Source organism: Hypanus sabinus, chromosome 1 (assembly GCF_030144855.1).
Source record: "Hypanus sabinus isolate sHypSab1 chromosome 1, sHypSab1.hap1, whole genome shotgun sequence".
Taxonomy (NCBI): domain Eukaryota; kingdom Metazoa; phylum Chordata; class Chondrichthyes; order Myliobatiformes; family Dasyatidae; genus Hypanus; species Hypanus sabinus.
The window spans coordinates 108450621-108476702 of NC_082706.1; the positions used below are offsets into that span (position 1 = coordinate 108450621).

Consider the following 26082-nt stretch of genomic DNA (forward strand, 5'->3'; position numbering starts at 1 on the left):
TTGTAGAAAGAAGCTGTCCCGTAGTTTGTTGGTCCTGGCTTTAATGCTGTGGTACAGTTTGCAGGATAGAAGCAGCTGAAGCAGTTTATGGTTGGCATGATTGGTTTCCCTGATGATCCTCCAGGTGTTCTGTCCGCACCTGATGCTGTGAATGTCCTCGATGGAGGGAAGTTCACATCCACAGATGCACTGGGCTGCCTGTACCACTCTCTACAGTACCCATTGATCAAGGTCGATGCATTTCTCGTACCAGGTGGTGACACAGCCAGTCAAGTTGCTCTCCATGGTGCCCCTGTAGAAGTTCTTGAGGATTTGGGGGCTCATGCCAAACTACACTTGCTTGAGGTGGAAGATACTCTTGTGCTTTTTTTTTGCCATACAGCTGGTGTTTCCAGTCCAGATGAGATCTTTGGTGATGTGTATACCAAGGAACTTGAAGCTACTCACCCTCTGAACTGAACTGTTGATCAGGGCGAGTCTCTCTCAGTTCCTCATGTAATCCACGATCAGCTCTTTTGTTTTTTGGACATTGAGGGAGAGGTTGTTATCCTGACACCACCGTGTCAGGGTGTCAAACTCTCGTCTGTAGGCTGTCTCATCACTACTAGAAATAAAGCTGCTCAAAGTCGTGTAATCTACGAATGTGATGAGACTGGAGCTGTGTATGGCAGCACAGTCATGGGTGTAAAGGGAGTAGAGGAAGAGACTCAGGACACAACTGGGGGAGGGGGCACCTTTGTTGAGGGGCAGAGGTGAGGGAGTCCATCCTTCCCACCTGCTGGCAATCCAATGGGTCTAGGATCCAGCTGCACAAGGCAGGGTGCAGACCGAGGTCTCTCTGCTTCCTGTCAAGTCTGGAGGGATGTATGGTGTCAAACTGTAGTCCAGGAACAGCATTCTAACATGTGCATCCCTCTTCACCAGGTGAGTGAGAACAGTGTGTAGTGCTGCCACTATGGATCATCGGTAGACCAGTTCCTTTGGTAGGCGAATTGTAGGGGTCCAATGTGGGTGGTAGCATGCTGCAGATATAACTTTTAACTAGCCTCTCAAAGCATTTGCTTATAATTGTAGTGAGTGCGACAGGGTGCCAATCATTCAGGCATGCTACTCTCGCTTTCTTAGGCACAGGGACAATGATGGACAACTTGAAACAGGAGGGCACTACACACTGGGAGAGGGAGAGATTAAAAACGTTCATAAACACGCACCAGCCAGCTGCTCAGCACACACTTTGAGGACGTGCCCTGGGGTGCGGCTGCCTTGTGGCTGTTGACACGTTGGAATGTTCCATGTATCTCGTTGGTGGCTCTCCTCGGGGGTTGAGTCCTATCAACCTCGAATCGAGAGTAATAAAACATTTAGCTTGTTCACTAGTGAGATGGCAACGTTGGCTGTACTGTTGCATTTCCTCTTGAAGTAAGCAATGGTGTGCAGTCCTTGCCATATGCTGCATGTGTTATTGTGGCAGAGTTGTGACTGGATTTTGTCCCCATGTTGCTGTTTTGCCACCTTGATGGTTCTGTAAATGATGGTACGTTTTTGGACTGTGGGAGGAAACTGGAGAACCCAAAGAAAGCCCATGAGATCGTGGGGAGAACTAATCTTTTGAACACCACACTCCAGAATGCTCCAAGTTGTAATAGTGTTGCACTAACCCTTATGCTACCATGACATAATAGATATACTTCTATCAGTTTGCCTCTTGGCTACTGACATTGGTGAAAACAGTCCAAGCTTGTTCAACCTCTCCTTAAACCTAATACAATACAATCCAGGTTTCAATTACCTCAAATCTGTGTCCCCTCATTTTTGATCTTCTGATGAAGGAAAGTAGATTCTTCCTATTAAGCTCACCTTACTGTGCCATGAATTTCCATTCTGCATCTTCTTGTCTTCCAAAGTGTATAGAACTAACTCATCCTGTCTTTCTACATTAGAATTTTCCGATCCTGGCAACATCCTCATGAGCCTTCCTTGTGTTGTCTCTTGCACAATCCCAATTTGTCCTGTAATTTGGCTGTTGTGTTGTTGCTTGACTAGTGTCATATATCGTTCCAACACGCCTTTCCTGATTACACATTCAATAGCTTGGGTAACCTTGCATACCTTTTCAACACCTTACTGACCTGCCTGGTGAACTTTACACATCTGTGCACATATGCTCCAAGGTTCCAGTTATTGTATATTCTTTATCTTGTTTTGGACCCTGTCCCGCTCCCCTTTTCCAGTCAGATAACTTTACCCATTTCCATTTACCACTTTCTTCCCAGCTAACCAGACTAGAATATGCTCAAAGCTATCCGTGGAGCATGGAAGGTAGATGTGGGGAAGGTGGTTTAATATGTTCTGTGACAATTACTGGGAAAAAAAATTACTGTATAATGACACTAGTTTTCTAGTGTTAGATAAATTCCGTGTCATCTCCTTACCCTTTTACACGGTAAAGTTTTACAGATCCGTTCTGTCTATTGAGGGACAATGGTAAAATGTAGCAAAGATAAACCAAACGAATGATTGTACTCATCATCACATAAAGTGCCACATCTTCAACGTGAAAACTTGCTGCTAATTATCATGCAATAAATGTAGATGAGCTGAAAGCAACTTTTCATTCTTTGATAGCACTTGAAATTTCAGTTTGATGTTATTTTCATAAAAATAAAACAACCTTATGGACTTTATGCAGTGACTTTATTCCAGAATTTGGAAAGTGGAAACTAATTGAGCGTAGGTTTCAACTTCATCAGTTTCCCCCGTGGCTGTAAACTGTTTCTCAATATCCTGACCTCTTGGCTACTTTTTCCTGGGCTAGGCTATTGCTTAAACTAAGTTGCAGTGTCCTTCTGAAATTTAGGATTATTTGCCATGTTCTGGATATGAGTGGAATTTCATCAAGTTCAGTGGAACATTTTTGAGTAGAAGTTGAAGGAGATTTAGGCTGACAAGCCCTTTTGGATAGATTCCTTATGTTTTTATGAAATATATAAAAATATAACTGAACCAGTTCATCAAATTCAATTAAAAAATCTTAATATTCTTAGAAACCTTTGTTAATATGTGAGTATTCCATACTAAATAAATGAGATCATTGCTGGAATACTTAAAATATATAACAATATGGATATGAATTCATCATCATTTTATCCCACATCTTATGATGTGAGTGATCATGGTGTCAGGACAATGAAAGTTCTTGGCAAATTTTTCTACAGACATGACTTACCATTGCTGCCTTCTATACAGTGTCTTTACGAGATTAGTGACCCCAGCCGTTATCAATACCCCTCAGAAACTGTCTGCCTGGTGTCAGTGGTTGCATAACCAGGACTTGTGATATGGACCAGCTGCTGATATGACCATCCACTGCCTGCTTCCATGGCTTCAAGTGACCCTGACTGGGGTACTATGAAGATGCTACACCTTGCCCAAGGGTGACCTGCAGGGTAGCAGAGGAAAGAAGCACCTTGTATCTCCTTCGGTAGAGACACAAATATGAATTAGGAAGTTTAATTAGTATGTTTTCAGGTGACAAAATGGTAATATTGATTGCGGGGAGGAAAGTTGTAGGCTACAGCAGCAATATATCTAATGAGTTGCTAAGATCAGCAGAGCAATGGCAGATAGGATTTAAACCTGACAAGTGCAAAGTGTTGCACTTTGGAAGAATTAACAAGGGTAATGTTTACATAATGAATGGAAGGCACATACAGGGTACTGAGGACCAGAGGGCCCTTTGTATGCAAGTCCAAAGAACCCTGAAGATAGTAATACAGATGGATGAGGTGGTGAAGAAGACATGCATGACATTTGCTTTCACTAGTCAAGGCACAGAATACAAGAGTTTTTTAAGTCTTGGTATAAGTTTAGAATGCATTGGTTAAGCCATTGTTGGAGTAGCGTTTTCTGTATACGTATTATTACTAATATAGGAAAACATCACTCCATTGGAGGTGGTGCAGTGGAGAATGATCAGGACATTATACCAAGATAATGTCCTGGTAAATCACTGCACCACCTCTAGTGGAATCGTAGCCTACCTATATTAGAATATTAGAGATTTTTTTAAAAGTCTTGGTACAATTTTATAACACATTGGTTAAGCCATTGTTGGAGTACCGTTTCTCCTTGAATGATGTAACTAGCTTCAGAGTTTGATGTTTAGCTGGATGAATCATTGCTGAAGACAGAAGTATTTAATATGAGCATCATAATTTCTTTTTTTTAAACTTTAGGTATCATGAGATATAAAGTTTGAAGAGTTTTTACCTATTCACTTTGCAATGGCAATGACAGCCCGGCTCATACCCAGGTGCATCCGGCACCTGAGTGCTTCGTTCCTCACTGTTCCAGTCTCTGCTACTGTGCTAACTACCTACAGGCGAGTCATACCTGAACAGTGCTGGTCGTCTGTGGCGTTTGCTGGTGTGCACAGGTCTGCTGTTTGCCACCAAACTGACTTGTCTCCTGCTGCTGAAAAACCCTTCATCCATCATCCAGAGGACACAAAGATGAAGGAGCTGATTGAGTTAGCCCAGAATGTAGAGGAGCTGCTACAGATTCCCAGTAATCAGAAAATCACTGGCAACCAAGCAGCTTCAGTGCTTATTCGTATTTGTGGCCTGAAGATAAGTCAGAAGCTGGACTCACAGGATATTATGGGGGACGAGCGCTTCAAGCATCTTTTGAACACCATTGACAGACAGGTTGGTGACTTCCATTTTGTGAGAAACTTGACTCATCAGGGATGCTATATGTAGTGAAATACTGTGTTGTCAGTGTATCACCAGCTGGAATAATAATTTTTGGGTAATATACTCTCAGAATTATAATCCAGGCATGGTGAAATTAAGGCATGATAGTTTTAAGAATTTACATCCAATTTATACGAATCTAGAATGTATACGCAGCCAGTAGTAAAAAGTGAGCATGAAGGTGTCAAATATCCTTCATGAATACTGGGAACCTGATGTTCATACTTGCTTTGTCTTTTATATTGCTTCTGTTTATGATTAATCCTAAATTGCCTCTCTTCCCCCCCCCCCCCCCACTATCCTCCTCACTTGGTTTTCCCTATCACTCACCAGCTTGTACTCCTTCCCCTCACCACCTTATTCTGGTGGTTTCTCTCTTCCTTTCCAGTTCTGATGAAGTGTCTTGGCCTGAAAAGTCGGCTATAGTCGGCTATAGTTGCTGATTTCCTCCAGTGTTTTGTGTGTTGCTCCGGACTTCCGGCAATTGCAGAATCTCTTGTGCTTTTGGCTTATTAAGTCACTCTGTTGCAGTAAGGTAACCAGAGGTGGGCAATAAACTTTGTCCTTCCTAGAGTATCCAAAAATGAACTTAAAATAAAAATAGAAAATAATGGAAGCACTCAGCAGGTAAGGAAGCATATGTGCTTGAGAAAGAGAATTGAGTTTTTGAGTTGATTATTTAATCAGAATTGAAAAAAATGTTTTTTTATATACTGGTGGGGTTGGAAAGAACCAAAGAATAGGCCTGTGTTACAGACCTAGAGTAGTTGAAAGATAGAGTGGTGTTAGTGCCAGCTGAAAGAGTAATAAAGACTGCTGATGTAAGTAGAAGATGGATGAAATATGAAATAACCAGAAGAGGGAAGAATAAAAAACCCTAATGTTAGAAATGTAAGAATATCTGAGATTGTTTTAGGTGCAGAACATTTTAATATGAGTAGTTGGAATGTGAGAAGCTGTCCTTCGGGTTTGTATGAAGCTAGAGTGAGATTAGGAATTATAGTGAAAAGCAACTGGAAGCTTATTGTCTGCCTTCCATAATAAATAAAACAATGTGCAGAACAGCTGCACAACCTCTGTTTGCCTTTTTCAGTCCAGGTCATAAATTGGTCAAACTTAAATGGAAAGAGTTTGAGGTTCTGGATGATGGGATAGGAAGAGGTGAGAGAGGAGACCTTGGATCCCATGTTTCCAGACATTCCACCATGTGGGACCTTGTCAGATGCCTGATGGAAATCCACATGTCAATGCCTGTTGCCCTACCTTCAATAACCTTGGTTATCTCATCAAAAAAATCTACCTAATTAGCAAAATACAATTTTTTTTACACAAAACCTACTATCTCTGATTACTGCCTACACTGATAAATTTACATAAATTCTATCCTTTAGAATTTTCTCCAGAACTTTCCTACCTCAGAATTAAACTCACTAGCTTGTCTTTATTGGGCTTATCCTTGCTGCTCTTCTTAAATAAAGGAACAATATTGGCTGTTCTTCAATATTCCCTTCTCTTCCACATTGTGAACATGCTTTCTTTTGTCCTCTTGGTAATTTCAGATTTAATTCATATCTTTCCCTGAGATGTCCCTTTTTATATTCATAAGCCTTTACCACAACCTTTCACCACACACCACCACCACTTGTATCATTCAGACTCTCGTGGTCTCCACATTTTTTTTCCCCTCTGCAAAAGTCATTCTCTTTCATCTTCATTATTTCGAGTTATATTGAAATGTTGTTAACTGAATTGCTAATCCTGCTTCTTTATCCAGAAATGCCGCCCAACCTACTGAGTGTTTCCAGCATTTTCTATTGTCCTTTCCTTCATCTTCATACATTGCTTTTGCTTTAGGAATGTAAATACTCATGGAAATTTGATCTGTCTGTGGTTGAAGAATTCTGTGAATAGTCACTCTAATGGACAGTTTCATACTCCACCAAACTGACTTTCACTCTCACCATTGTTCAGTTGTGTTCACTTGGTCCCTCACTTTTTCTCATGTATGTGCACAACACCTTCATAGTAGTGCAGTGGTTGCACTGGACCTGTATACTAAGGCATGTATTGTTGATCTGGGAACAGAAATTAGAATTTTAATTTAATAAACGTGGACTAAGAAAGTTTATTATCATTAATGGAGATCATGAATCTAGTGGGTTATCTTAAAAATATGGTTTCCTTCCCTAAGGGAGGGAAATTTACCATCATTGTTCTGTCTGGCCTAGGATCTTAGATCACAACCATGTGCTTCTCAGTAAGTCTGTTCAGATAGCCTAAAATGATTTGGTTACTGGATCAAGGGGATTTATTAACTTTTACTACCTTTAATTTCTCCACTGCTTATCCTTTGTTTCCCCAACACACTCAGACCCCATTTAATGCTGAGGATGCATTCCTCAGAGGTGGAGAGCTATGTCAATCAGTGCTATGCAGGGTCTGAGTGTATGTCTTATATTTTTGTCTTCTGTATTACCTCAGCTACATATTTTTTCTGCATTTTTCCTCCAATCTCTACTTTTAAGGTCCACATGTACTTTGAATATTTTGCAGGCAGTTAGCACCAACACAATGGTTGTGAACGATTTTTCATAACCTTTTTTCCTCCTCTGTTAATATTTCTTTCTCTCACTTGTAGAAATATTTGGATGCAGACCCCCTGCATTTCCCCTTGCTAGACTGCTCCACAAAGTGGTGTGGAGAAGCAAATTAGTAATGTGGCCACAAGCCATAATCAATTATTTTTGCACTGCTGGTTTGAGGAAGATCTACAAAGGGGTATGACCCAGGCCCATATGATTCACTTGTGTTGTCAGGACTTAGAAATTTCTCAACCTGTTCTGAATGTGAGTGATGATTCCAGGTCTTCTATCAACCCAAGGTACGATTCTGTCAACCTACTCTTGATCAACAAAGTACATAAATGGACCACAGAATGTTTCTGTTCATCTGGCCCATCACAGTAAGCAGACAGTTACCTATGCTTGCCAATCCTTTGAGTGTTCTTAATGCTTTTGGGTACTGATTGGTAAGGCTCTGCAGGGCTTGGGCCCTTCCTGCTGAACCTGACCCTAAAAATATTTTGACAAATTAAAATGAGGGGTTTAACCCATAATGTTACCCATTCATTTCCTTACATAGATGCTGTCTGACACACTGAATTCCTCCAGCATGTTGTTTGTTGCTGCCAAATCCAGTATCTGCAATCTCTTGTGTCTCCAGTCATTATCACACTTCGTAGCTGTGAAAATGCTTAAAAGTTCTTGCACATCTAGGATTGTGTCAATTATCCAAAAGTATAGTTTACCTGAATCTTCATCTTCCTGTGTCCCACCTGTTTTTCCATTGTACCGAGTGGGGTTACTGAACTACTTTGTATGCCAAGCGCAAATTAAGTGAGAATATTTCCACCATAAATGCTGGAAAACAAATCAAGGCCAGTCTATATGTTGCTTTTTTTCTTTTCAGGTTTCAGTTGTATGGAATGGGAACTTGATCAGCTTGCTAAGGAGCCTCTTTTTCATCGGAATTGACGCAAAAAACCCAGTCCTTCAGTCTATTGAAAACGAGGTCCACTGGCGGCTGAGACGGCTAACTTTTAAACATCTCACTTCGCTTCTTGACTACTACACCAGTTTTGCACAGTCAGAGCAACAGAAGGTGTTGCTAAGTGATACAATAAAACATGTGGAATTGAGGTGGGCAGAGATCACGGATGCAAAGACTGTGGCCTTGTTAATGAAGAAGGTTGGACGCCTGTCGGATGCGCTGATGGACAAACTGGAAGATAAGGTATACAGGACTCACTCAGTGTATATTATAAACAACATAGGAATAACTAGCATCCTTGTACAAGATTGACCTTGTTCTTGGTTGTGCTGTCAGCATTGTCTCAGTTTTGACAAGTCCCACCCCAGAGATTTAAGTGTTTAATTCACTTCTACAATGCTGTGGAAACAGCACTGTCGAGGTTGCTGCTTTCAGAATGAATTATGCAAACTTGCCCAGTCTGCTCCCTCTTCTGGATGTAAAGGATCCCATGGCACCAAAGGAAGACAAAAAATGTAGTTGTCCCAGTGTCTTAGTCATATAGCACAGAAACAGACCCTTAAGCTCAACCAATCCATGCTGAACAGTGTCCATCTAAGCTAATCTCGTTGGCCCTTATTCCTCTAAACCTTTTCCATCCATGTGCCTGTGCAAGTGCCTTTTAAATTTTGGCAATGTACCTTCTCAACCACTTCTAGCAGTTCATTTTATACAAGGATCACCCTCTGGGTTTAAAAAAAAGTTGCCCCCTCAGGTTCTTACTAAACCTTTGCCTCCTCATTTAAACTTATGCCCCCTAGTTCTTGATTCCCCAGCCTAGGGGAAGAAAAACTGTGCATTCACATCCTCTATGCTCCACATGATTTTGTACATCTCTAAAAGATCATCCCTAATTCTCCTATGCTCCAATGAATAAAATCCTAGCCTGCTCAGCTTTTTTTATATTACACAGTCCCTTGAGACCTGGCAAACATCCTTGTAAATCTTTTCTGCATTCTTCCCAGCTTAATGACACCATTCCTATAGCAGAGTGTTCAAAGCTGAACACGATATTCCAAATGCAGCATACTCAGCATCCTGGCTGTTGAAGGCCAGTGGGCAAAAAGCCTTTTTCACCACACTCTCTACTTACGACCTCACTTTCAGGGAGCTATGTACTTGTTCTCCTCGATCCCCTTATTCTGCAAAATTCTCTAGGACCTTACTGATTACTGTGAAAGCCCTATCCTGATTTATCTTTCATGAATAAAACACCTCATCCTTAACTGAATTAAAGTCCATTTGCCTTCATCTGCACTTGATGATTCTTGATAATTCTTGATGAGCATCTTCAGTGTATACAACACCTGTTTTAGTGACATTTGCAAATTTACCAGAAGTGTCTGTACATTGTCATCCAATTTATTGATATACGTGAAAAATAGCTATCGGCTCACCACTGGTCATTGACCTTCAGTCTGAAAAGCAATCTTTCACCATCACGCTCTGCTTCCTACCATGCAGCCAATTAGCTCTTGCTGGATTCCCTTTGATCAGAAACAGTCTACCAAGCAGAAGCTTATTAAAGGCCTTACTGAAGTGTATATACAGTTGCAAGAAAAAGTTGATGAACCTTTGGCAATTATATAGTTTTTTGCATTAATTACTCATAAAATGTGGTCTGATCTTCATGAAGTCACAATAGTAGACAAACAATCTGCCTAAACTAATAACACACAAACAAGTGTACTACTTCTCATTGATACTGACTGCACTATTTAAACAATCACGATCTAGGTTCAAAAAAGTACATGATCCTTTGGGATAACGCCTTCTTCAAAAACTATCTGGAGTCAGGTGCTCCCATCAGTGAGCTGGGATTGGAGATGTCCTGCCCTGTAAAAAAGACATATGAAGTCAGGGTACTGACAGAAAACACAAAGTGCACTGCAGATACTGTGGTCAAAGCAACATGTACAACACACTGGAGGAACTCAGCAGGTCGGGCAGCATATGTAGAAACGAACAGTCAACGTTTCGGGCTGAGACCCTTTGTCAGGACTGAAGAGGGAGGGGGCAGGGGCCCTATAAAGAAGGTGGGGGGAGGGTGGGAAGGAGAAGGCTGGTAGGTGTCAGGTGAAAAACCAGTCAGAGGAAAGATCAAGGGGTGGGGGAGGGGATATGCAGGAAAGGTGAAGAAGGAATGTAAGGTGAAAGCACTGTGTAGTAGAAGAAGGCAGAATCATGAGAGAGGTGATAAGCAGCTGGAGGAGGAGGCAGAGTGAAACAGGGATGGGGGAAGGAGAGGGAGGGAATTACCGAAAGTTAGAGAATTCAATCTTCATGCCAAGGGGCTGGAGACTACTCAGACGGTATATGAGGTGTTGCTCCTCCAACCGGAGTTTGGCCTCATCATGGCAGTAGAGGAGGCCATGTATGGACATATCTGAATGGGAATGTGAAGCAGAGTTGAAGTGGGTGGCAACCGGGAGATCCTGTCTATTGTGGCGGACAGAGCGGAGGTGGTTGAAGTGGGTGGCAACTGGGAGATCCTGTCCTCTACATCGGTGAGACCTGATGCAGATTGGGGGACCGCTTTGTCGATGCTCCCGGTGCGGCCTCCTCTACATTGGCAAGACCCGACGCAAATTGGGGGACCGCTTCGTCAATCACCTCCGCACTGTCTGCCGTTGATTGATGATAGAGATACAGGCTGCAGAAGGGGGTATTTGATAGGAGAGGACAGAAGGCATGGAAGAAAGAAAAGGGGGAGTAGCACCAGAGGAAGTTGACAAGTAGGTAAGGAGATGAGGTGAGTGAGGGGAATGGGGAATAGTGATGGGTGCGGTAGGCATTACTTGAAGTTTGAGAGATTGATGTTTATGACATCAGGTTGGAGACTACCCAAGTGGAATTTAAGGTGTTGCTTCTCAAACCTGAGTGTGGCCTCATTGTGACAGTTGAGGTGGCCATGGACTGAGATGTCTGAACGGGAAGGGGAATTAAAGTGGGTAACCACTCGGAGATCCTGCTTTTTCTGGCAAATGGAACAAAGGTGCTTGATGAAGCATTCTCCTTATTTGCATTGGGTTTTACCAATATACAGGGAACTGGATAGAGTAGGTGACCCTAACAGACTTGCAGGTGAAGTGTTGGCTCACCTAGAAGGATTGTTTGGGTCCCTGAATGATAGGGAGAAGGTGTAGGGCCAGCTGTAGCACTTGTTCCGCTTGCAAAGATAATTGAAGATGGGTCCTCACCCAATCCTCCCGCCAAAAATAGGGTTCCTCTTGTTCTCAACTACCATCCCACCAGCCTCTTTGTCCAGCATATAATTCTGCATAACTTCTGCCATCTCCAGCTGGATCCCACCATCAGGCTCATCTTTTCCTCCCCCATCCCCCACTTCCTGCTTCCCGCAGGCATTGCTCCCTATGCGACTCCCTTGTCAGTTCGTTCCTCCCCACTGATCTCCCCCTGGCATTTATCCTTTTTCACAGTCCTGCTGAAGGGACTTGGCCTGAAACGTCAACAGTATTCTTTTCCATAGATGCTGTGGGTCCTGAGTTGCTCCAGCATTTTGTGCCACCCAATTGAGATGCTGTGGAATGACCTGAAGACGCTGTTCATGCAAAAGGTATCCCAGAAATATTGATGAACTAAAACAGTTTTGTATGGAGGAATGGTTTAAACTTCCTCCTGGTCATTGTGCAAATCTGATCAGCAGTCACAGTAAACGCTTGGTGGAGGTTATTGCTGTTAAAGGATGTTCTACCAGTTACTAAATAGAGGGGTTCACATACTGTACTTTTTCCAGCCTGGACTATAAATAATACAATGTGTTCAATAAAGACATGAAAAATACAATTTTTCATGTGTTATTGGTTTAAACTGATTGTGTTTGTCTATTATTGTGACTTAGATGAAGATCAGACCACACTTTATGAGTAATTAATGCAGAAAGACAGGTAATTGCAATGGGTTCACCAACCTTTCCTTGCAACTGTATACCACATCTACCACCCTGCCATATCAACCTTCTTCAAAGAACTCAGGAGATATGCCTAGCAATTACAGGCCTGTCAGTTTGACATCAGTGGTGGGTAAATTAATGGAAAGTATTCTTAGAGATGGTATAAATAATTATCTGGATAGACAGGGTCTGATTAGGAACAGTCAGCATGGATTTGTGCATGGAAGGTCATGCTTGACAAATCTTATTGAATTTTTTGAAGAGGTTACGAGGAAAGTTGACGAGGATAAAGCAGTGGATCTTGTCTATATGGACTTCAGTAAGGCCTTTGACAAGGTTCCGCACGGAAGGTTAGTTAGGAAGGTTCAATCGTTAGGTATTAATAGTAAAGTAGTAAAATGGATTCAGCAGTGGCTGGATGGGAGATGCCAGAGAATAGTGGTGGATAACTGTTTGTCAGGTTGGAGGCCGGTGACTAATGGTGTGCCTCAGGGATCTGTACTGGGTCCAATGTTGTTTGTCATATACGTTAATGATCTGGATGATGGGGTGGTAAATTGGATTAGTAAGTATGCAGATGATGCTAAGGTAGGTGGCGTTGTGGATAATGAAGTAGGTTTTCAAAGTTTGCAGAGAGATTTAGGCCAGTTGGAAGAGTGGGCTGAGCGATGGCAGATGGAGTTTAATGCTGGTAAGTATGAGGTGCTACGTTTTGGTAGGAATAATCCAAATATGACATATATGGTAAATGGTAGGGCATTGAAGAATGCAGTAGAACAGAGTGATCTAGGAATAATGGTGCATAGTTCCCTGAAGGTAGAATCTCATGTGATAGGGTAGTGAAGAAAGCTTTTGGTATGTTGCCCTTTATAAATCAGAGTATAGGAGTTGGGATGAAATGTTAAAATTGTACAAGGCATTGGTAAGGCTGAATTTGGAGCATTGTGTACAGTTCTGGTCATCGAATTATAGGAAAGATGTCAACAAAATAGAGAGAGTACAGAGAAGATTTACTAGAATGTTACCTGGGTTTCAGCACCTGAGTTACAGGGAAAGGTTGAACAAGTAAGGTCTTTATTCTTTGGAGCGTAGAAGGTTGAGGGGGGGACTTGATAGAGGTATTTAAAGTTATGAGGGGCATAGATAGAGTTGACATGGATAGGCTTTTTTCATTGAGAGTAGGGGAGATTCAAACAAGAGGACATGAGTTGAGAGTTAGGGGGCAAAAGTTTAAGGGTAACATGAGGGGGAATTTCTTTACTCAGAGAGCGGTAGCTGTGTGGAATGAGCTTCCAGTAGAAGCGTTAGAGGCAGGTTCGATATTAGCATTTAAAGTAAAATTGGATAGGTATATGCACAGGAAAGGAATGGAGGGTTACGGGCTGAGTGCGGATCAGTGGGACTAGGTGAGAGTAAGCGTTCGGCACAGATTAGAAGGGCCGAGATAGCCTTTTTCTGTGCTGTAATGGTTAAATGGTTATATGATCTCCCACACACAAAGACTATCCCAATGCTTGGACTAGCTAAAGAAGCTAATCTGGACTTTGTTTTAGTGCTATTTGTAGGCCATTGCTTAATACCAGTTAATCACCTTATTTACTTGATTCCAACCGAAAACACTTGACTTCATAAAGCTGACTTCATTTTTAAATCTCTTTGGAGTATCATGAGATTGTGAAAGGTGCTATATCATTCTAAGTTTATAAAAGTTTTAGTCTTCTGAGTCGAATTGGAATATGCAATTTCACTGTGCATTTGTCAACTTCATGTTTCAGTGCTTGGAACTGGCTGAACATTTCACTCCTGATGACACAAGAAAAGTGATGCTGGCCTTGGCAATTCAAAATCGGCGCTCTGTTCCCTTGCTACGTGCCCTGTCATACCACTTCATGCAAAAGTACTTTGATCTCAAGACTGAATTACTGATTGACATGGCTTTTGCTTATGGTAAGTGCAAATCAATGACCAAATCATATAAACTTAACCAAATGCAAGTGAAATGTCTGTTGTGTGGGTCTCTGCAATCTGTGTTTAGCTCTGATTGCTAGGTAATCAAGCTTGCAAGCCTAGCGCCAGATTCATGAACAGACATTCTACTCAAACTCTATTTTGACAAGAGGAAGGGGAAGGGTTCATCCTATAATACCATAACATATTGCAACATTTAAAAAATAAAGTGTCTGCTTTTCAGAAACAAAGTAGTTTAATAAAAATAATAGCTGCTCAAAGTTTAATATTGGTTTCTTATATTTCCACAGGAAAGCTGAATTTCCAACAGACGCAGGTTTTCCAGCGACTGGCCTCTGAACTTCTCCCCAGGGTACCAGAGTTGAGTCCCCTTGATGTCATGCGATGCACAAAGTCATTTGCTTACCTGAAGTGGCTCAACCTACCTTTGTTTGAAGCTCTAGCACAGGTGAAGTTGCAATCATTAACTTTGAAATTGGAGCTAGTTTGATCATTTCCATTTTCCTACTTTGCCCTGATCTTCTGTTCTCTTAAAAGACTTCGTTGGGTCTGCCTAACACTTAGCAGCTAATAATGTGTTACATATTACCTTGCATAATATTCTTCAATGTCTTGCTGTGACCAATAAACTTTTGTGGTTTTAATTTAGGTACGTAATTCGGTTGGAGAGCATTCATCCCTTTGCCAGGTGCCATAATAAAATTATCGATTTTAGAACCATAGAAAACCTACAGCACAATACAGGCCCTTCGGCCCTCAAAGTTGTGCCGAATGAGTCCCTACCTTAGATATTACTAGGCTTACCCATAGCCCTCTTTAGATGCTAATTCATATCTTCCAAAATTAAACTGAGGAAGTAAAATGTAAGTTGACTCTCTTGAAGACAATGTGCTTCATAATCCTGTATGGAGATTCCTGGTTTCTCTTTTAGAACGTAAAACGGTATAGTTTAGAAACAAGCTCTTCAGCCTATGAGCAACACACATAAAATGCTGGTGGAATGCAGCAGGCCAGGCAGCATCTATAGGAAGAAGCACTGTAGACGTTTTGGGCCGAGACCTTTCGTCAGGACATCTGCAGATTTCCTCGTGTTTGTGTTTTTTAATTCACTACTGCTTCAGCCTACGATGTCTGTTATGAACATGATGTCAAATTAAACTCAATCTCTTCTGCCTACACATGATCCATACCTCTCTGGTCTCTTCATATGAATCACAATACAGGAAGGAGATGCAAAGCCTTGTCACATGGTGTCATGACAACAAATTTTCTCCCAGAGTCAGATAAATAAAAATGAGGTCATTGACTTCAGCAAGATGCACCAGTGCACGATCCTGTCATCATCAATGGTGCCGAGGTAGAGACGTTGAGAGTTTCAAGTTCCTAAGAGTGAACGACACCATTAGACTTGTGCTAGTCAACTAAATTGAGGTCACTACCAAGAAGGCTTGCTGGTTCCTTGGCTTGTTCCATGGAAAGCATCTTATCCAGATGTACATCAGCTTGGTATAACAAATTCTCTGTCCATGACCGCAAGAGCATACAGAGAGTTATAGACACAGCTCAGCACATCATGAAAACCAGCCTTCCCTCCTTGGAATGTGTTTTCTTACTGCCTTGTTAAGCTAGCCAGTATAATCAAGGATCCCACCCACCCTGGAAATTCTCTTTGCTCCCCTCTCCCATTGAGCAGAAGATTGAAAGTACATACCATCAATCTCAAGGACAGCTGTACCACTGTTATAAGATTAGTGAATGGTTCTTTAGTATAATAAGATGGACTCTTGATCACACAATCTACCTCGCTGTAACCTTGCACCTTACTGTCTACATATAATTGCACTTTCTCTGTACTGTAACATTAATCTGCACTCTGTTATTCTTTTATCAGGCCTCACCTCAGCTTCTTGACACTCCAGAGAAAACAACTGGCTTTTCCAAGTTTGTCCAATCTCTCCTATAGCGCAAACCCTCTAATCTGGCCAATGTGCATGTGAATTTCTTCTGTACCCTTCCCAGAATCTCTAAGTTCAGCTAAATCAAAATTTGGCAACATGACTTTCTGACTGTAACACTCAGTGCCCTGACCAAGGAAGGCAAACATGTCGTAGATCTTGTTTACCTCTCTATTGACTGTTTTATTTGATAAAAGCACAGAATGTCATATAATCCATCTTAATTTGTAAATTAGAAAATTTGTACAAGGATGGTATATGCAAAGAAAAGGCAGTTAGAGGTTGGTATCTAATTGAGAAATACAACTTGTTTATGTATACAGTAGTGGATTTCTGGAAGGAAATACTCAATTATTTGGGAGCTATGATCAAATTCAGATGGTTTATAACAGAGTATTATACCTGAAAGTGATTTATGGACATGGTGTATACGTAGAAAAGTAAGTATTTAAGAAGATTAAGAAGAATACCTAATACCATTCTAGAGACTAGGTTTGTTGATTTCTGTGCTTTTGACTTTTGAAGTTTGGAAAAGGTGCAGATAAATTAATATATTGCATTATCGTATTCAGTATGTATACGAGCACTGTGACGAGATGACTGAAGTGCAGCTCTGTAACATCATCATGGCCTTCGCTCGTCTTAATTATCAACCAGCCACTGGAGAGACCTTCTTTGCTAAGGTATGGATGGTGAGAGAGAATGTTTTATCTTTAGGACAACTGTATCTCAGTGGTAGACTACTTTACTTAGAGTGAGAAAGCTGGGATTGGTATTATAGTGAAGTGTAAATGTAAAGTGTGGAAGGTGCACTTGTGTAAAATTGTTCTCGTTTTCAGCAGTGATGGCTGTATTTAGTCTCTTTGAAAAAAAAAATCAGCATTTCAGGACTTGCAATCCAGTTGCAGGAACTTGGATGGTGGAGAAATGCTGAATTTCATTTACCCTTTGTGTTAAAATAATTGCTTCATGATCAAGTTCTGAATTTAATTTACTGTATGTCCCTGTGTTTATAATTCTCTCACCAGAAGAATAGTTTCCTATTAAAAGATTCCACCACTTTGTGCTTTCAATGCCTTTATAAAATAAACATCTGAGCCTTATCACTACTTTGGTGAATGTTGCCTCTATTTCTTCCAATGCTAATCTATCCACATTGCTCTGTACAACTGAAGTGCTGTCTTAATTGCTGTCCTTGCCTTTTGTATTTGTAACTTTAAAATGATATTTTTGCAGCTAGATACCTAATTTAGTTTTAATTTATTCATTTACTGGATATAGGCATTATAAGAAGATAAATATTTATTGTCCATGCATAATTCCTTTTGATAAGGTGGTGGTGAATGACATTCTTGAACTATTGCAGTCTTGGTGAAGCTCTTTGCATAGTCTTATTGGGTAGGGAGTTCCAGGATTTAAAACCAGTAATAATGAAGGAATTGTTATGAATTTCTGGGTCAAAATGATGGGTGACTTCGAAATAATGGTGTTCCTTTGCTATTCCCAACTCCTCACTATTTAATCTTCAATATTTCTTGATCCAAAGCGGATCTCTTCACTCTTGGTTTCTTTGACTATGAGGGACAAAATTGGCTCTTGTCTGCTCTCTACTCTGTCTGTTATCAACAGGGCCAGAATATAGCTTAATTGATCACTAATATGGTTTAGTATCACCATAAGAAATAAAAGCAGGAGTAGACCATTTGTCCTTTTGTGCTTGCCCTGCCATTCCATCAGGTAATGTCTGATCTTCTACCTCAGCTGCACTTGTCTGCACTAAGCCCACATCCACTGATAGTCTGATTTCTAAAGAAACATGCGGATTGGTTCACTGTATCGATGGCTATTGGCATCCAGGAGAATGTGAGCAAAAAGTTGAAAGTATATTGTAATTTTGTTAATATTCTTTTTAATTTTTTTTGTGAAGTAGTAGCATTACATTAGAAACAGTTGGCAGGACCAGTGGAAGACAGGATACTTTCAATAAGATCTAATTTTATTTTTGTCTCCAGATTCACAGTAAACTTAACAGTGCCCTTTTGGAGATGGATCCATTCCTGCTGGTTGATTTGGTATGGTCACTTTGTATATTACAACAGGTTAATCCTCTTTACCTCCATCATGTACTTCAACCACATTTCTACCAAAGAATTACAGGTGAGTCTTGTACTTCAGTGGTTTGTTTAAAATTCTTCTTGTTGAATATCTTGAAGGCCTAAGTTCAGAACTTGTGTTTGAATATTGTACATTTGAATGTCTATGCATTTATAGACAAACAACAGATAAAAGAATGAAAAGGCTAGAATTTGTCATTTAGTTGCTGCTTATTAACCAGTGTATTTAGGGTAAGGATCTTGCCATCCTCACCTAATCTATATTTGCATATAACCCTAATCTCAGATAATTGTAGGAAAACAGATTAATTGCTCATTGTTGTTGTAGGCACTTGAAGTGTGCCAATACAGGATGTCACTGGGTTATGAGCACCTGACTTATGGACACCTATACAGTGTCTTGAAAAGTATTCAGCCCCCAACACTTAGTTCACATAAATGAGTATTTCAACCAGGGATTTTGATCAATTTAACTGAGAATTTTTATTTGTGGATCACATGCTCCTTGTTTTCACAGCACAGCCCCCAAAACGGAGAATTGTAAGGCATGAAATACTAAAAATTCAAAAACTGAAATGCCAGCAGTTCAGAAGAATTTATCCCCCTTTCCTCAGTACTTAGGCTCTCACAGCTATCACAGCCAGTAGTCTTTTTGGATAAGTTTGTTGGCATTGCACAATGTAATGGAGCATGATTTTCCCATTCCTCCTTCCAAAATTGCTCAAGTTGTATCAGATTAGTTTGGGAGTGACAGTGGACAGCAATCTTGAGGTCTTGCCAGAGATGTTGATCATGTTAAGGTCAGGATTCTGACTTGGGACACTCAAGGTCATCAATTTTTTTTTTCATTTCAAACCACTCTGTGGTTGCTTTGGCAGTATACTTTGGAATCGATTTTCCTGCTAAAAGACCTCCCCAGTTTAAGCTTTCTGGCCAAGGCTAACAGGTTTTTATCCAGGATCTCTCTGTATTCATCTTCCTATCAATCCTGATCCTGCTGCTGAAAAGCATTCTATAGCATAATGCTGCCTCCACCATACCTTACATTAGGAATGGTGTCACCTGGTTGATGCGCAGTATTAGGTTTATGTCACATGTACCACTTTATGTTGAGGCCATAAAGTCCCACTTTAGTTTCATCTGATCACAAAACCTTCTTCCATATCTTTATGGGCAGAGATATGCTTTTTTAGTGGTATGTGTGGTGTAATTCTAATACTGTGCATCAACCAGTTAACACCATGGTATGGTGGAGGTAGCATCATGCTATGGGAACGCTTTACAGCAGCAGGGACTGGATATCTGGTCAGGATTGATGATAATATGAATGCTGCTAAATACAGAGAGATCCTGTATAACAACCTGCGAGTTTCTGCCAGAAAGAAATTGGGGAGGAAGTTAGTATTTCAGCAGAGCAACAACCCAAAACATGCTGCTAGAGCAACGATGGACTGGCTTTAATTGAAGGAAGTTGATGACATTGAGTGGCCCAGTCAGACCTGACCTTAACCCAATCGAATATCTCTGGCAAGACACTAAGATTGCTTTCACTGCCACTCCCCAAATAATATGGCACAGCTTGACCAATTTTGCAAGGAGGAATGGGCAAATCTTGGTCCACCACATTGTGCAAAGCTAATAGAGACTCATTCAAAAAGACTACTGGCTATAATAGCTACAAGAGATGGTTCAACTAAATACTGAGCAAAGGGGATGAATACTTTTGAACTGCTGACATTTCAGTTTTTGAAAATTTATTTTTTCATGCTTTACAATCTTCCAGTGAAACCCTGTTATAACGCGATCGTTTGGGCAGGGTCGCGCTAAATCAGGGTTCGAGAAAATCAGCGTTCAAACTGACCCAATGTTGACCTAACATCCTAAAACACCCCTATTTTCACCCTATTTGATCCGATTTTTGCACATTCACCTTCTGGCAAGTAAATTACCTTTGAATTAAAGAATTCCGCAAATAAATCATTTTTGTTACTGTAGAAATTAAAACACAAATTAATTTTTAGTAAAGCTTTTTAATACACAAAACACGAAGTGTTGATTCCGGTATCCCGAGGTCTCGTGCAACTTGAGTTTGATTTTTAGTCTGGATTGCACAGAAAAAGATTTTCTGTTTCTAGTAGTTTGTTCCATTTTGAGCAAAAAAAGGTCCACTGACTCTCACAAAATGCTGGTGGAACGCAGCAGACCAGACAACATCTGGTCGAGACTCTTCATCAGGACTAATGGAAAAAAGAGGTAGTAAGAGATTTGAAAGTGGGAGGGGGTGGGAGAGACCTAAAATGATAGGAGAAGACAGGAGGGGGAGGGATGAAGCCAAGAGCTGGGAAGTTGATTGGAAAAAGAGATACAAGGCTGGAGAAGGGAGAGTATGGATTGACATGGATGGACATGGAGTCCAGTGACTCATCGTGTTTACCGAATTTGCATTAAATCAGGGCACGTAAGATTGGTGTTTCACTGTACATGCGATTCAAAATTAAAAGCTTTCAATTAAATTGATCAAAATCCTTGGTTGTTATACCTATTTGTGTGAACAAAGGATTGGGGGCTGAATACTTTTTAAAGGCACTGTAGGTACAAATTAATTCTCATAATGTTATTCAGTTCCAAAGTCTGACCTATGACTTTTGAACTGACTAATACCCATTACCCACCCTCTCCCTCTCCCCCATCTTCCTGCTCCCTCCCCATTTTTAGTAATTGTTCGTTAATGTATCAACCCATTGTAATTCATTTGCTGTAAAACGCTTCATCAAATATGTGAAAAGTGGCAAATGGATGTAACAGAATTTAAACCATCAGTTGAATTGGCTAAGCAAAGTGTGTAACCTCTACATTAATAGATTTTTACAATCTTCACAGTAATTCTCCTATTCCAAGAAAATTCAAGGTTGTTTCTCCCTTTTGCTAAAAATAGATTGAGTCTGTGTTCTATGCTGGCTCCTAGTGCCAGCCAGGTGTGTTTAGATTACCAAAGGTACCTTCAGATGGGGCATTAAATCATTCAGTAAATGAGTTGTAGCCGCCTTTGCAAGAGAAAAAGCTTTCTTGGTGTCTAGAGTAATGCTCTTCCTGCAACTATCAGAAGTGAAACTATTGGAGCATCATATGAATGAGCTGGAGGAGCTCATTGGGTCAAGCAGCACCTGTGGAGGCCAATGGACAGGTGATTTTTCAGGTCAGGACCTTTCATCAGGACTCTCTTGTCCATTTCCCTCCATAGATGCCAACAGTAATTTGTTGTGTGCATCAGCTGTGAATTGCAATCATATCTTAAAGGAACAGTTTCCGGTCGGATTGCAACCTGTTGACTTGCTAATTTGTTTGTATTTCTGTTGGTACCAGAAGGGACCAGGCCACAGAAAGGGGAGAACTATAAACTGAAGTTGGTACATATCAATGCCACAGCTCAACTTGAATGTTCTGACTATAGTGGTCCCTTTTTGCCAAGTCAGTGCCTGGATGCCTGGACCTCAGGAGCCAGGAAGAAGCCAAGCCCACTAAGTAGTGATATATGTGAAGCTTTGCAATCTGCCTTTGGAGACCAGACCAAATATCGCTGTGGTGTCAGCACATTGTATGGTTGGGTTATTGGTGAGTTGGTAAAATTGTTTTTTCTTTTACTGTCTACCCTGCGCCCCCCCCCCCCCACCACACACATAATTTTAACTCCTTAAAGCTGACCTTTGGAAAGAGAAGCATACTTAACATTTCAGATCAAAAACCCTTTATCTATTTAAACTCAAGCTTAGTCTGACATAGGGCTGTTAAATCAAAGCCCTATTCCCAGTTCAGATACGTAAGAATAGAGAGGCTTCATTTTAAGAACAGTATCACAACACTAAGTGGAGAGGTCTGGAGCAATTTGGTACAGGGTACTTGTTTGGGATCTTAAAAGAGAACAATAAATACCTGCAATGAGGAAGTTAAAATAAATAGAGGATAGAACAAAATGGATTACTTTTGAGAGATTTAGCAATTGATTTGTTTTTTAAAGTTGTTAAAGATAGGTGCAAACACTTGAAGAAATCCCTAGGCAATATTCAGTTGTGAACCAGTTGTTACATAAAAACATAGAAAACCTACAGCACAATACAGGTCCTTTGGCCCACAAAGTTGTGCAGAACATGTCTCTACCTTAGAAATTACTAGGCTAACCTATAGCCCTCTATTTTAAGCTCAATGTACCTATCTAAAAGCCTCTTAAAAGATCCTATCGCATCCGCCTCCACCATCATTGCCAGCAGCCCATTCCACACACTCACCACTCTCGGAGTTAAAAACTTACCCCTGACATCACCTCTGTACCTACTCCCAAGCACCTTGAACCTGTGTCCTCTTGTGGCAACCATTTCAGCCCTGGGAAAAAGCCTCTGACTATCCACACGATCAATGCCTCTCATCATCTTGTACACCTCTATCAAGTCACCTCTCATCCTTCGCTCCAAGGAGAAAAGGCCAAGTTCACTCAACCTATTCTCATAAGGCATGCTCCCCAATCCAGGCAACATCCTTGTAAATATCCTCTACACCCTTTCTATGGCTTCCACATCCTTCCTGTAGTGAGGCGACCAGAACTGAGCACAGTACTCCAAAGTCTAACCAGGGTCCTATATAGCTGCAACATTACCTCTTGGCTCCTAAATTCAATTCCATGATTGATGAAAGCCAATACACCATACGCCTTCTTAACCACAGAGTCAACCTGTGCAGCTGCTTTGAGTATCCTATGAACTCGGACCCCAAGATCCCTCTGATCCTCCACACTGCCAAGAATCTTACCATTAATACTATATTCTGTCATCATATTTGACCTACCAAAATGAACCACTTCACAGTTATCTTGGTTGAACTCCATCTGTCACTTCTCTGCCCAGTTTTGTATCCTATCAATGTCCCACTGTAACCTCTGACAGCCCTCCACACTATCCACAACACCTCCAACCTTTGTGTCATCAGCAAACTTACTCACCCATCCCTCCACTTCCTCATCCAGGTCATTTATAAAAATCACAAAGAGTAAGGGTCCCAGAACAGATCCCTGAGGCACTCCACTGGTGGCCGACCTCCATGCAGAATATAACCCGTCTACAACCACTCTTTGCCTTCTGTGGACAAGCCAGTTCTGGATCCACAAAGCTCCGTCCCCTTGGATTCCATGCCTCCTTACCTTCTCAGTAAGCCTTGCATGGGGTACCTTATAAATTCTCCTGATAAATTGGTGTGCCCCGTTTCTCAAAATAATATTTACTTGATTGTTGCAGTTTGTGAAACTTTGCTGAAACTTAAACCTAACAATCATCCTGTGCTTTTTACACCTTCTAACATAGTAACATCCTATTTAAACACAGGCAGCCTATACATAACAGGTACTTTCATCCCTTAAAAGAAGCTGCTTTGTAATTTTCTGAAATGTGAAACCTCTTTTCTCATGGAACTCCGGTTCATAATGCATTCCTATGAGCAGTTTGTCTCTCATTCAACCATTTCTTCATTGATAACAAAGCGACTCGCCACCTCATTTAACAACTGAGCCAACATTTGGCTTGTGAATTAGGAAAATATTTAGCAAATGAGGATATCAAGATGTAATTCAAAAATTAGGGTCCATGGGAGAAAGGGGGCATAAGAGGAGTTCAAGGGACTAATAGGTTAAAGTATGGTGACTTAGTTTTAAGTGGAGTATAGGCTGAGGGATTACTTTAGACAGCCATGGGTCTTGGCTCTCCACAATGTAATCAGAGAAATTGCTTCAAAATGAAGAGTGCAGCACACTGCCCTCTGAGATATCTGATCAGGTGTTCTCAGACTGGACAGAGAGTGGTAAAGGAGGGGGTTTTGCTGAGACTGTCAATCCAATCAATGCGATGATGTCATCTTCAAATCTTTGAGTCCAGAGTCTTGAGGGAATAAAAATACAAAGTGACAACATTTGTTGTTTCTCTTGCATTTTATGTTTACTTTTTCCGACATAAGTTTTGTAAGACTGAATTTTACACTGTATCTCAAATTTTTTGGGTAGCAATTTGTGAACTTTTAAGGGTAAATTTCCATAATCCCAACAGTCATAATGCAATGGTCTCCCGTATTTCCTTTCACATAGTGACTAAATATAGCTGATAGAGATGCCCATTGATCAAATACACTGAATGTCAGATTTCATGTTTGATTTTAGACTTGTTTTCTTTTTGACATCCTTTCTTCCTTTCTTTAGTAGTATGAAAGGCATTAATATGGCAAGAAACTCCTTTGCCTGTAATTCTAAGTAGGGTTTTACCAGCAGAATGCCATCCTGCTGTGGTTTCACGTCAGCTTGATTGGAATACTATTAAAAAAATTATTGTTTCTTTGGCCGCAGATGGAGAAGTTCTGATGGATTCTGAGAGTAAGCCTCTTGCCCTCCAGGAGTACACAGCCCTGCACATACTTCAACCTGAGGGGACAATGAGCCTTCCTCCTGGAGCGAGGAGGTAAAGAGTGAGCATACACTGATACAGTAAATAACTGCATATTGATTGGAATTTAGTGCTCCCCAAAATAATAGAATGTTACTGTAATGATGGAGGCTACTCAACCTATTCACCCCATGTTATCTCTCCGCAAACCAGTCTGTTCAATCCCACTTCTCAACACTTCCTCTCAATAATTTATCTACTTTTCCTTTGAAATTGACAATTGAATTTATTTCCAATTGGTCATGCAGACCAGGTGATGAATACTTGCTATGAGAAATGGTTTTCTTCATGTATCCTCTAGCCCTTCTGCCAGTTGCTTTAAATTGATGCCCATTTGTTCTTGACCAATAGCATTTGATATGGTGCTGATTCAAAGATCTTTAAGGTAGAATAGAAGCTCATGTTGTAAAAGTTGGTTGCTAATAAATATCAAGTGGTTCTTTTTCTGATTGGTCAGATATAATCTGTGGTATGCCAGGAGAATTGGTGTTGAGGCTTCAAATTTTTACAATTTTATGTTTTATATAAATAATTTGGATGAAAACATTGTGGCTAAAATTGTTGATTACATGAGGATTGGTGGAAGGTAAGCTGTGATGAAGATTTGAGGGAGATAGCAAGGAATAAATACGGATTAAGTAAGCGGACGAAGGAAGCCTGAAATTGTCCATTTTAGTGGGGAAATTTTTAACTAACTATTATCTAACTGTTGAGAGATTACAGAACACTGAAATTAGGAAGTATATGGGTGTCTTAGTGCATAATTTGCAGAAGTCCAGAGAGCAAGTGCAACAAGTAATTGGGAAAGTGAATCAAATGTTATTAGCCAATAGACAGTAGGTGCAGGAGTAGGCCTTTCGGCCCTTCTGGCCAGCACCACCATTCACTGTGATCATGGCTGATCATACACAATCAGTACCCTGTTCCTGCCTTCTCCCCATATCCCTTGACTCCGCTATCTTTAAGAGCTCCATCTAACACTCTCTTGAATGCATCCAGAGACTTGGCCTCCACTGCCTTCTGGGACAGAGCATTCCACATATCCACCACTCTCTGGGTGAAAAAGTTTTTCCGCATCTCTGTTCTAAATGGCCTACCCCTTATTCTTAAACTGTGGCCTCTAGTTCTGGACTCACCCATCGGCAGGAACATACTTCCTGCCTCCAGCGTGTCCAATCCCTTAATAATATTATATGTTTCAATCAGATCCCTTCTCATCCTTCTAAATTCCAGTGTATACAAGCCCAGTCACTCCAATCTTTCAACATATGACAGTCCCGCCATTCCAGGAATTAACCTTGTGAACCTATGCTGCAC

The 26082-nt window shown here is 40.9% G+C and overlaps 1 protein-coding gene across 2 annotated transcripts in view; it reads left to right on the plus strand.

Annotated features, from left to right (window-relative positions):
- Window positions 1–26082, plus strand: part of tbrg4 (transforming growth factor beta regulator 4) — a 36910-nt gene that overhangs the window by 5184 nt on the left and 5644 nt on the right. For both annotated transcript variants that reach the window (XM_059974014.1, XM_059974010.1), the window contains exons 2-9: window positions 4236–4706; window positions 8223–8546; window positions 14031–14202; window positions 14514–14671; window positions 16751–16861; window positions 18191–18335; window positions 21656–21904; window positions 24669–24780. In XM_059974014.1, the coding sequence (XP_059829997.1) occupies window positions 4284–4706; window positions 8223–8546; window positions 14031–14202; window positions 14514–14671; window positions 16751–16861; window positions 18191–18335; window positions 21656–21904; window positions 24669–24780 (1694 nt within the window). In that variant the 5' untranslated portion in view covers window positions 4236–4283. The remainder of the gene's footprint in view (window positions 1–4235; window positions 4707–8222; window positions 8547–14030; window positions 14203–14513; window positions 14672–16750; window positions 16862–18190; window positions 18336–21655; window positions 21905–24668; window positions 24781–26082) is intronic.